This window comes from Cydia pomonella, chromosome 25, assembly GCF_033807575.1.
Source record: "Cydia pomonella isolate Wapato2018A chromosome 25, ilCydPomo1, whole genome shotgun sequence".
Taxonomy (NCBI): domain Eukaryota; kingdom Metazoa; phylum Arthropoda; class Insecta; order Lepidoptera; family Tortricidae; genus Cydia; species Cydia pomonella.
The window spans coordinates 2,012,348-2,025,121 of record NC_084727.1 but is presented as its reverse complement, the minus strand read 5'-3'; the positions used below and the strand labels follow the sequence as shown (position 1 = coordinate 2,025,121).

Here is a 12,774-nt window from a genome sequence, read left to right as displayed (position 1 = left end):
TTCAAGATACAGCTTGGTGACGGACAGACAGACAGTGGGGTTTTGGTAACAGGGTCCCGTTTTTCCCTCTGGGTATGGAACTCTAAAAACATGTATTAATGTATTGATCAAATGGAGTCGTGTAAACCTTATTTTATTAAACATGAAATACTGACCGTTGCGTCTATGTACATATTCGAATCATGTAAATTCGTTAGGAAACATTTAAACTTATATTCATTCAAAGATACAACTCAAATCAAAAGAAATAATCGCAACATAAATCAACTAAAAGTGCCTTTTTCAAAATTAAAACTTGTCACAAGTAGCCCACATTATATGACTATGAAAATCTACAACCACCTCCCAAACTCTATCAAAGATCTGGACAATGTAGGTCAATTTAAAAAACACCTGAAGCTGTTTTTAATTAATGGATGTTTTTATAATCTTAATGAATATTTTGATAAAGCCAGTAAATGAAAATATTACCGTGCTTCGTTTATGTAAGGAAATAATGTTATAATACAATCAAATGGTCATGCGTGAATGTATGTGTAATATTATTTTAATGATGTGCGAAATAATTGTAATTTAATTACCTACTGTAGCCCTCTTATATTGCTGTGCCCTTACAGGGTGTCACATGTATACCTATATGTTCCATTGCATCCATGCTTGTAATGTGATATGCAATAAACTATTCTATTCTATTCTATTCTATTTATTGTTTTACAGTTAACCATACAGTCAGACCCTGAGAATCAACCTATGGAGACCGGTGGCTCGAGCGAGGAAAAATCAGAAGTATGTACTATGGCGTCCTGTGCATACGACGGGACAGTCCATTTATGGAACTTTAGCAGGTAATATTTTAAATTCCCCTTAAGGTCCTACTTATACTTCGCTTTTTGCCCCACCTTTTGAACGCTTTTCGTCATAAAAAAAGCGGCCAAGTGCGAGTCGGACTCGCCCATGAAGGGTTCCGTACCATTTATGACGTATTAAAAAACTACTTACTAGATCTCGTTCAAACCAATTTTCGGTGGAAGTTTGCATGGCAATGTATATCATATATTTTTTTTTGATTTTTCATTCTGTTATTTTAGAAGTTACAGAGGGGGGGTCACATTTTACCACTTTGAAAGTGTCTCTCGCGCAAACTATTCAGTTTAGAAAAAAATTATATTAGAAACCTCAATATTATTTTTAAAGACCTATCCATGGATACCCCACACGTATGGGTTTGGTGAAAAAAGATTTTTTGAGTTTCAGTTCTAAGTATGGGGAACCCCCAAAATTTATTGTTTTTTTTCTATTTTTGTGTAAAAATCTTAATGCGGTTCATAGTTCATAGTTCATAGTTCATCTACTTACCAAGTTTGAACAGTATAGCTCTTATAGTTTCGGAAAAAAGTGGCTGTGACATAATCGGACAGACAGACGGACATTTTGCCATTTGGCTACGGAACCCTAAAAACGTCATTGAGCTCCCGCGCGTAAGCGAGCTATTGTAAACCTTACTTAAAAGTGTAATAAATAAATAAATAATAAATATTATAGAACATTATTACACAAATTGACTAAGTCCCACAGTAAGCTCAATAAGGCTTGTGTTGAGGGTACTTAGACAACGATATATATAATATATAAATATTTATAAATACTTAAATACATAGAAAACACCCATGACTCAGGAACAAATATCCATGCTCATCACATGAACAAATGCCCTTACCAGGATTTGAACCTGGGACCATCGACTTCGTAGGCAGGGTCACTACCCACTAGGCCAAACTGGTCGTCATAATGTGTAATGCCTCTGGTGTTGCAGGCGTCCATAGGCTACGGTGACAGCTTACCATCAGGCGGGCCATATGCTTGTTTGCCACCGTCGTGGTATTAAAAAAAGTGTGAAAGTTACTTTGACAGCGTCCGCCATAACACCTATAGTTGTCCTTGGCGCTGTGGGCACGACTAGTAACGACGCCTTTAGGTGTTGTGAAATATTCACTATGAAATATTGAGATGAATTGATATTAAGAAAACATCTTAACATATTTTTATCGGTAAAGCAACATTATGAAGTATTTTTATATAGGTATATCTGAAACCAAGGCTCGGTTCCGGTTTATTCTTCATACAAAAAATACCGGTATTACGTTCTTTTTCGTTCTTTGGTGTATTATTTCATTTTTAATGGGAGTATCTAATAATGCGAAGTTGTTACCTAAACACATGATCCAGTCCTACGTAAAGAGTATAAAATAAGTAAAAATATTGGGCTATTTTGGGATTTAAAAATAAACCGGTTCCGAGCCCTGTCTGAAACCCATTTTAGGGTTATCTTTGCTCCTATCTATAATTTACTTAGGGCCGCAAAGTCACCCTATTGTTAGCAATTCAAAATAAATATATATATTCATTTTCGTTCATCAGTGTATTAATAGTGCTTTTTCTACTCCAGCACTTCTATTTCTTGATTAAATGACTGCCAGTGATATCGAAATCTACTTTTTTATCACACTTGCTCGAAAAAGATCTTATTTCATGCATGTCTGCTGAAGGACAAAGGCCTATTTTGTTCCCGCGGGAGTTATGTATTGTGAAATTTTTTTTTATTATGTCACTTATTCATACAAACCAAGTACCTAGCTTAAATGAGTTTTACTTTAAAAATACTGACGTTTATAATTTAATATTTTTGTTTATGTTTAAAATTATTTAATTTTATTAATTTAACAGCCGTTTAAAATATTTTTACATAATTTTCAATCGTGGCTGAATGCCGAATAGGTCTGTGCCCTCGATGCTAACCTGTCAAGAAATTACAAAATGGCGGACGAATGTTTGATATGTCACCGTATTTAAGAATTATTTCGCTTAAAATTTAGTTTTTTCTTCGCAAGTGTGATGAAAAACATTGTGTGTAACTCTGGGGTTAAGAATATTGCAAACTCGGGTCTTTAATTTTTATTTTTAAATTACCACCCTCGTATACAAAATTTCACGTACCCCCCTCGTTGCACAATGCACTATATTAGGGCGGAGGTCCTTGGCTATAGGATGAAAACAGCAGTGTGGTTATGAATATTCATAAAATATTATGAAACTGTTATTATTGTATTTTTTTAACGCAAACTTCTAGTCAAAGATCTACAAACCAACTTGACTTTATTTATCATTTTAGTTTGCTCTATTCTTAGAAATAATATTGTGTGCAACGGTACAAATTTAGGTCTTTAAATTATAGGGCATGTCTTTCACCTTTTGACCGCCAAAGACGTCATATGACGCGCGCGGCTACAGCCCAATATCAACCTTCATGCGTACCGACAAGGTTCACGATTACGCGCCGCGTACGATAGGCGTGGCGTTCAAAAGGTTAAATAACTCAACTACACTTCTTTTTGTAAATTCGGCCCTTGGATATTAAGAATCATTTTTACGTAACCGTTTGCAAAAAATACTATTAAAATGTTACAGTGATTCGCCGATGGCGTCTCTGCCTGGCCACAGCCCACATCGCGTGTCCAGAGTGGAGTTCCACCCTTCCGGCAGGATGCTGGCCGCAGCAGTCTTCGACAGCAGCTGGAGGCTGTGGGACCTTGAAACAGGTAACATTTTACTAGTAGCCAAGTACCTATAATTTGGTGGGCGGAATGTTCAAATTTTGTCAGTAGAAAAGGCGGCCAATTAGAAAATGTAGACGGAGTTGCAATCTCTCATGTACATGTTGAATTTTGCGTCTCTTTTTAGGGTTCCGTAGTCAACTAGGAACCCTTATAGGTTCGCCATGTCCGTCTGTCTGTCTATCTGTCTGTCTTTCTGTCTGTCTGTCTGTCTGTCTGTCTGTCTGTCTGACTGACTGTCTGTCTGTTTGTCCGAGGCTTTGCTCCGTGGTCGTTAGTGCTAGAAAGCTGAAATTTGGCATGAATATATAAATCAATAAAGCCGACAAAGTCGTACAATAAAATCTAAAAATTTAATTTTTTTTAGGGTACCTCCCCTACACGTAAATTGGGGGTGAATTTTTTTTGCTTCAACCCTACAGTGTGGGGTATCGTTGGAAAGGTCTTTCAAAACTAATACGGGTTTCAACAAACATTTTTTGATAAAGTGAATATATTCGAAGATAATCGCTCCGACAGAAAAAAAAGTGTCACCCCCCCCTCTAACTTTTGAACCATAGGTTCAAAAAATATGAAAAAAATCGTGGAAGTAGAGCTTAAGAAATAAATTAAATCAAAATTATAGCGGACATGATCAGTTTAGCTGTTTTTGAGTTATCGCAAAAAGTTTCCCCTTCATAGTAAAAAGACTTTAATTACGTACTGATTATGCAAATTTGCCTATTTGTTTAACTCGGGTGAAAGGTACCGTTTCATCCCTTGGTTAACAATTTACTATACTTTAAGCTCCAGTTTAGCTTATTGTGACGGAAGAGTAACTACGGAACCCTACACTGAGCGTGAGCCGACATGCTCTTGGCCGGTTTTTTTTTATGAAGAATTGGTTTGCCAGAATGTTCAAGTGGCTATGTGGACCCGGGTATGTCCTTAAACTACGTCCAAAAGCGAGGTATGGGCAATGTGAATGTTATCTCGCCTTGTGTGGTAGGGCACAGCACAGCAGATGTCATTCCAGATCTAGAGCAGAGCCCAACTGGGGAAGAACCTTACAGAAAACCGCAGCCAAATAACACTAGACCCTACTCATAGTGTTGTGTTCCTGCCGGTGAGTAAGGTTGCCAGAGCTCAACGAGGGGGGTGGGGTTAGGGTCGGCAACGCGCATGTAACTCCTCTGGAGTTGCAGGTGTACATAGGCTACGGAGACTGCTTACCATCAGGCAGGCCGTATGCTTGTTTGCCACCGACGTAGTATAAAAAAATAATACTAAATAGTAAAATTTTAGTGGGCGGAATGTTCAAAAGACGAATCATAATGACCCTGTCCAATCCATTCCATCCCCATCCATCCATTCATATCCCTTCGTGTACGAAGCCATATTATTCATTCATTCATATATTCATGTATTGCATAAGCGGTGGTGGCCGAGTGGATATGACGTCCGACTTTCAATCCGGAGGTCGCGGGCTCAAACCCCGGCTCGTACCAATGAGTTTTTCGGAACTTATGTACGAAATATCATTTGATATTTACCACTAGCTTTTCGGTGAAGGAAAACATCGTGAGGAAACCTGCAATACATCTGCGAAGAAATTCAAAGGTGTATGTGAAGTCCCCAATCCGCATTGGGCTAGCGTGGGGACTATAGCCCGAGCCCTCTCGCACATGAGAGGAGGCCTGTGCCCAGCAGTGGGACGTGTATAGGCTGAATTATTATTGTTATTATCATACACCGTGTTTTTTTTGATTTGCGTTAATTTCGAGGGTGCATTCCTGAGCTTAAATTAAGTAACTTTCTCAAAGACACCGATATTCTAATTAACTCCATTTCGGAGATAATCAATCATTAATTTTTATCTTATAAGGCCCTTATAAGCGTGTACACTTCCCTTAGGGCCTGTTTACTTATTGATTAGTGTTTAGTGCGAGTTCATACATTTGCTACTAAATGTAAGTACTATCTCGGACGATCGACGTTCGAAATGACATTGATATGTCACAGTTTTCAATTGTTTCGTTGAGTTAAATGTAATGCCCGTGTTACAACAACGCTATATGCAACATTTAGTTACTTTTTATAAAAAAAAAATAGTAAAAAAAAAAAACAAAAAAAAAAAAAAATTTTTTTGAAAATTAACTATGCCATTTAGTTTCCTTAAACGTACTTACCGATACCCCGAAGTTAACGAAATTCAATAAAAACACGGTGTATATTCATATATTTTATTGCGTCCATGTTCATTTGTACATAGGATGGTATTAAAACATAACGTAGTCTGTACATGACACCCTGTTAGGGCATGACAATAATCTTAATACTAGTGGTGACTATTTACAAATAATAAACTAAACTAAACTTGTCATTACATAATTTTAGAATACATTGCATTTGCTATAGTTTGAAGTATGTTATTGCCCATATTAATCCGAGGCACTTTCTCAGTAATTAGGGCCGGTACAGACGGACTGCAACTCAACTGCAACTTGTATGGGAACTGCACGTCGACGTTGCAGTTGGAGTGTAGTCGGCATGCAGTTCCCATACAAGTTGCAGTCGAGTTGCAGTCCGTCTGTACAGGCCCTTAGTCCTGGCGGTTCACCCCGGAAATCAGTAAAATGCTGCAAATAGTGTTAAAGGTATGAAAATCGGCACGATTGATCTTTAGCCCATTTAAATCAATTTAACACGTAGCACGAACAAATAATTAAAAAATTGAAGATTTATAACGTCATCTTTTTTTGTATGGAAAAAAAATGTTTTTTTGTTCAGTAACCTATCGTGTGTGGTATCAAATGAAAGGGCACTCTGAGCCGGTTCTAAAAATATATAACATCATTACATTTCTTTCACTTGTATTAAATTAAAATAATAAATTTTCAAGACATACCATGTTTGAGTTCCTCCAGATACAATACCGTTGAATTATTTTTTGTAAAATATACCTCAAGTAATACCTAATATCCTCATATCTAACCCCAACAAAGGAATTTCGAAAATATTTAGATTAATATTTAGCCTGCTGCCTGCTGGCCCGCCCCGACACCGTCCTGAGTGACAGCGGACAGGGCGGGGGCGTGGCTTGCGGCCCGGCCAGCCTGCTGCCTGCTGGCCCGGCCAGCCTGCTGCCTGCTGGCCCGCCCCGACACCGTCCTGAGTGACAGCGGACAGGGCGGGGGCGTGGCTTGCGGCCCGGCCAGCCTGCTGCCTGCTGGCCCGGCCAGCCTGCTGCCTGCTGGCCCGCCCCGACACCGTCCTGAGTGACAGCGGACAGGGCGGGGGCGTGGCTTGCGGCCCGGCATGTGATCTAAAAAAGCGCTACGACTATTCAAAACTCCGTTCTCTCAGCCAGCACCTTAACTGTAAACTTGTTTTTCAGCGACGGAGGTCCTGCATCAAGAAGGTCACGCGAAAGAGGTGTACAGCGTCGCTTTCCAGTGCGACGGGTCTCTCGCGGTCACCGGGTGAGTCTGCATCGTGGTCAGCAAAGCGAGCGCGTGTAACGCTACAGAATAAATTATCCTCGTAAGGCCCAAGGTCCTACCTATAGGACTTATTCAGTTCGATGAAATTTAAATCATATTCAATTAGGACAGAGTTGCATTTGTTTTGTTTCGTGCAATTTTCAAACAAAATAAAATCTACTGTATTCCGTGCACTATAGGTTCAAATTCCAGTGGCAAATTTTGGATTTTTCATTTCTATGGCTGGGCCTTAAGAGGTACTACGCAAAGAAGGTTCACTGTATAACAAACCCCCTGTTTAGGTATACCGAACGTATCTAAACGTCGCTGAGCGCACCGAGCTCTTTCGAAAGACGTGGTATGGGCACTCGGCAGTAATATCGCAATCGGTGGCAGTATTATTAATAATAAGTGGCCGTTTTCGGGGACCCATATTGTGAGTTGGCAAGTCACCACCTGCCCATTTTGTCGTATTTTAAAAACATATGATCAGGGCAGGTGCCATAGTATTCTCCATAGTCCCGGTTACCAGTCCACTTGCAACTCAACCCAATAGCCCGGTTTATTTTGGTACCCTTTTTTTTACAATAGTCCTACACTAACCGGGGCTTGTCCTTGGGTGCACTGCTATAGTGTGAACAGGGATAATCGTCGGTTGGTGTCACGTTACATTTAGAGTAAATTGTCTTATTACAAGGGGCATCTACGTGTTGGCTTCGGCCTCACGCACGCCTTCCAAATGTCCGGGACCCCATGGTCCCGAGAATTTGTAAAAGACAGACATGATAATAAATAATAAATAAATATTAATGGACATTATTACACAAATTGACTAAGTCCCACAGTAATCTCAATAAGGCTTGTGTTGAGGGTACTTAGACAACGATATATATAATATATAAATATTTATAAATACTTAAATACATAGAAAACACCCATGACTCAGGAACAAATATCCATGCTCATCACACGAATAAATGCCCTTACCAGGATTTGAACCCGGGACCATCAGCTTCGTAGGCAGGGTCACTACCCACTAGGCCAAACCGGTCGGCCAAACTATTGCTAGGTGACCAACCGGAACTGGTCAGGGCCGCATTTACTTGTAGCGGCGCGATCAAATCGCCGAGTGTACCACGCCTGCTAGGGCCGCGTTTATACCAAAACTATGCGAGGACGCGTACCGAGGGATGTGTGTTATGAACACTTCATTTACTTATCCTCGCAGCTCTGGAAACAAGTCGGGTTTATGTACATTTAAGAACAGTGAAGGGTGTGAGGCTCCGCTGTCCCCCACCGCACCCAGCTCGCTTATTAGATAACAGCCACACTTCGTCGCCACGCATCCATCGCACGCCAACGCTGTGCGAGAAATCTGTTTGTTATGAATGAACCACATGAGTAATAAAAAAAAAAAAAAAATTTCAGCTGTTTATTTCAATAAAAAAAATCACATTACGTAATCTTAAACTTAACTACTAATCTTAAATTCAAAAGATTTTTTGAGTTAAGGAGTCTATATGAAATATTTATACATTTTAATTATTATTAGTTTTAGGTACATAGGTCATCTAATTAAATGATTTCGGTAGACTGCCCTCTTATTTTAATAAAGTATTTTTTAATCATATTTCTAGCTTGTCCACTTGTTCGTCCTTCTATAAGTTTTAATAATTCCTGTGGAAATCTATTCAAGATACTCGGTAACATGCACTTCCACACTCTTTGCCCGTATACATTGTTTGTTTTTGCAACTTCAAATGTCGGGAGGTTGGCTAAGTTACGTAATCGCGCAGGTCGTGTTTTTTTTCTTAATTCTGTTATATGATTATAGTATTGAGTTACAATGGCTAGATCAACTTTTTCATATACAGTTAGCACTTTACAGTATTTGAATAGATTTTCATAGTTATCTTTGAATTTATATTTGATTTTTGTAGGTACAATCGTTTTAAGTAGACGTAATTGTAGGTTGTAAATGTCGTTTAGATATGTTTTATATGTTCTTCCAAAGCTCTCCAAACCGTAACTTATGACTGAATCGGCCATTGACATGTACAAAAGTCTTAATGTAGTGTAGGGAACTTTGTTTTTAAGTACAAATAATTTTGACAAGATAGCTCTAAGTTTGTTACAAACATGATTAATATGTGGATTCCAGTTGAACTTCTGGTCTATTTTTAGTCCAAGGTAGGTGTGTTCCTTTACAGTCTCAAGCTTAGCACAATTACAGTCCGCGCGGGGCATGTGCATACATTTATGTTCGTGGGCCACGATCTTAGGCGTCAAGGTTACATTTTTATAAGGTGAGTGTATATACATAAGTTTGGTTTTAGAATAATTTAGCGATAGACCTAGATCGTGGGCCCATTTGCACAATGCATCGAAGTCGTTTTGCATCATGACCTGCGCAGTATCCAAGTCCTCGTGAGCTACAATTATACATGTGTCGTCTGCGAATTGATATACAGATCCATGTTGGAATATTTGACACATATCGTTGACGTATAATAAATATTCGGTCGGAGCTAAAATTGAGCCTTGTGCTGTGCCGCATAAGGTTGGAATTAGGTCGCTTTGTTCGCCTGCGATGCTGACCGCGTTGTGTCTGTTAGTATGATAATTTTTTATGAGTTCCAGCATGGGTCCTTGTATACCATTTTGTTTTAGTTTTTCATATAGTGTACTGTGACGTAAAGTATCAAATGCTTTAGAAAAGTCTATCATTATGGCGAGTACATGGTGTTTTTTATCTAGGTAGTCATTGATTTCATCAGTAAACAAAGACAAAAGTTGCGACGTGCTTTTATTCCGTTGGAAACCAAATTGCTTTTTGTGTATAATGCCGTTACTTGATAGGAATGTACTTATTGAGTTACCTAGGTATTTTTCTATAATTTTATCTATGACGGATAAAATTGTTATCGGTCTATAATTATTAGTATCCGTGTAACTACCTTTTTTATGTATGGGTCTTACAATTCCCATCTTTAATTTATCGGGATATGTAGATTTTGATATGCATAAATTGATTAAATGAGTTAGAACCGGGGTAATATGTCCGGAGATGTACTTTATGTCTTTAGCTCTTATCTTATCATATCCTGGGCTTTTTTTGTCATCTATTTGTAGTATGATTTTATGTAAAACTTGTTCATTAATTTTTTCCAGTCGCATTGATACCAATTTATATAATTTTTCTCATCAAGTAACGGCGTATCACAATTTATTTTTATGTTGTTGACATTATTATCGAAGTCAATAGCAAATTTGTTACATAATTGTTTTGCTCTTAACCTAAAGGACTTAAGGATCACATCATCGATAGCTTTAACAATTCTCCCAATCAATCTGTTTATTATTCCCCACATTTTTTTTGGGTTTTTAAAGTTATTACATATTTCTTTCTTTATAAGATTGTTTTTGGCGTTACATATAACTCTATTCGTCCTGTTTCTATATTTTTTATATATTAACTCATTTTGTTTATTTGTAGTGTCTTTTAAATATATTTTTAACAGTTCTTTCTTTTTATCACACATGTTTACTAATTTATCCGTTATCCAGCTACTTTGTTGTTTTTTATTAACATGTATTTTAGTTTTATAGGTACAGTTATTATAAATTGTCTGGAATTTGCCAATAATAAGATCAATTAGTTCATTCGGGTCGCTACAACGAAATGCCGGGCTCCAATCTATTTGGCTTAATTCTAGTTTAAGTTTTTCATTATTTAACATGTTTATAGTTTTATTTGTAGTTACGCTGGCCTCGCTGATAAGAGCGAGTCCTATTATGTAATGGTCGGCCGGCGCTTCTCGCACAACAGCTGAGCGCACAGAGTACCCAGACGCACCTCGCTTGCATGCGTCACGAATGAACAAATGATCAATACAGGATTTGGATGTCCCATTTATGTTCGACTCGACTCTCGTAAATTGTGATATACAACAATCAAATCCTATTTCATTCAGGTTGTTTAGGTACGACTTTACAGTAATGTCTGTGCACGAGGTGTCAATGTTCATATCACCTATTAGTATACAGTCCGAATGACTAGGATATTTTGATAACAAATGCGCCAATTCACTAATAAAAGCAGACTTACTTAGATTCGGCGGTCTATAAATTGAACACAAGTTTATTTTCTTGCCCTGAAATATTTCCACTTCGCCACACAAACACTCGAAGGATATTGTCTTTACGGGAGTCTTGATGAAAGAAATACTTTTATGCGCGTAGATAATAATGCCGCCTCCTTTTCTTTGGCTTCGCAGCTCGGTGTACATAACATAGTCATCCATCGTAAACAAACTTGCAATTGTTTCTGTTATGTTAGCTTCCGTTAATATTATTAGATGTATTAATCGTGGACTATTTGCGACGATGTACTCTAATTGAGAGTGATTTTTAATTGTTGATCTTATGTTGACGTGCAATAAAATCAGTTTATTTTGCGCGTCTGATATATTTTGCATAAAATCTGACCATGAGTCGTGGGATGTTTCTACTTTGTTTAAATCAATTGAATGCATATTACGCACTTTAATTAAATTTTGACCGCTCGACTTAAAAGGTTGAGGAAGTGAGGGATAATAATATTAGTAGGCGCTTCGGTACGTACCTATGTTTTTTGCAAATCCTTCCCCACTCGCTCGATGTCTTTTTCATTTCTGATGTAGTATATTTTTTTGTCACCATCTTTTTTGCGCACCATTACCTGTCCGTGTTTGTACCATACATATTGGCAAAGCGATTTATCCCTTAGGTTTGTTTTAGCTTTCCACAGTAGGTAAGACGTTGTAGGTGTGAGTGACTCTCGTAAATAAACCTTCCTATCTTCTTCACCGCCAATATCCTGTGCCGTTATTCTGGCTGATTTGGCCGCGTCGTACCAGTGGTCGCGTCTCCCCTCGCGCAGGGTGACCGTTATAGGCGAGTCCATTTTGGCGCGTTCGGCTTGCGCGGATCCGGGACGGGTCGGCTTCTTTTTTCTGTATGTTCTAATAATATCGTTAGGGTCTTGGTTTAAAAGCTGGCATAGTGATGTCGCGACTTTCTTAACATCTTCATTTTCTTTTTCCGCTACTCCACATATTTCAATGTCATTGTACACCTGTGCTTGCTCGCTTTTGTGAAGTTTTTGTTCCAGGAGTTCATTTTTCAGCACTAGGTTTTTACACGTATTGGCCACATCTTTACATTGATTTTCCATCAATTTAAATTTTGTCTCATAATCTTTCATTCGACTTTCAAATTCATCAATCTTGTCCGAGTAGAAATTGAGGGTACGTTTAAGTTCCTCTTGTATGATGTCTTTAACGGCTTGGCGTAACTGGCGAATTTCTTGTCGCATTTCCATTAATACTTTATCTGCTTCGTTGTTTGTTGTTGTTTCGGCCTCTGACTCTTCATCCTCTCGGTCTGGTAAAATAACCGATATGCGTTTCTTGGCAGCACCTTTGATTGGAACGCACTTTGGACACTTCCAGTCTATTGAGTCCGTTACCGACAATGCACTGAGTTGTTCGGTAGATAATGAGGCACAAGATGCGTGCCACCACTTACTACACTTATTACACTGTGCTCCGGGGGCTTTAATATTGACTACCCTACTGCAATTACAACATTTAACCATTTTGTACCGTTAATTTGCATGCGCGCACTCACGGGTCACTAGGTCACAACCTGTCACTAGCGCG

The 12,774-nt window shown here is 38.5% G+C and overlaps 1 protein-coding gene across 1 annotated transcript in view; it reads left to right on the top strand.

Moving 5' to 3' along the window:
* Nucleotides 1-12,774, top strand: part of LOC133531703 (U4/U6 small nuclear ribonucleoprotein Prp4) — a 56,969-nt gene that overhangs the window by 29,540 nt on the left and 14,655 nt on the right. The window contains exons 8-10 of the mRNA XM_061870073.1: nucleotides 718-845; nucleotides 3,466-3,596; nucleotides 6,988-7,072. Of these exons, the coding sequence (XP_061726057.1) occupies nucleotides 718-845; nucleotides 3,466-3,596; nucleotides 6,988-7,072 (344 nt within the window). The remainder of the gene's footprint in view (nucleotides 1-717; nucleotides 846-3,465; nucleotides 3,597-6,987; nucleotides 7,073-12,774) is intronic.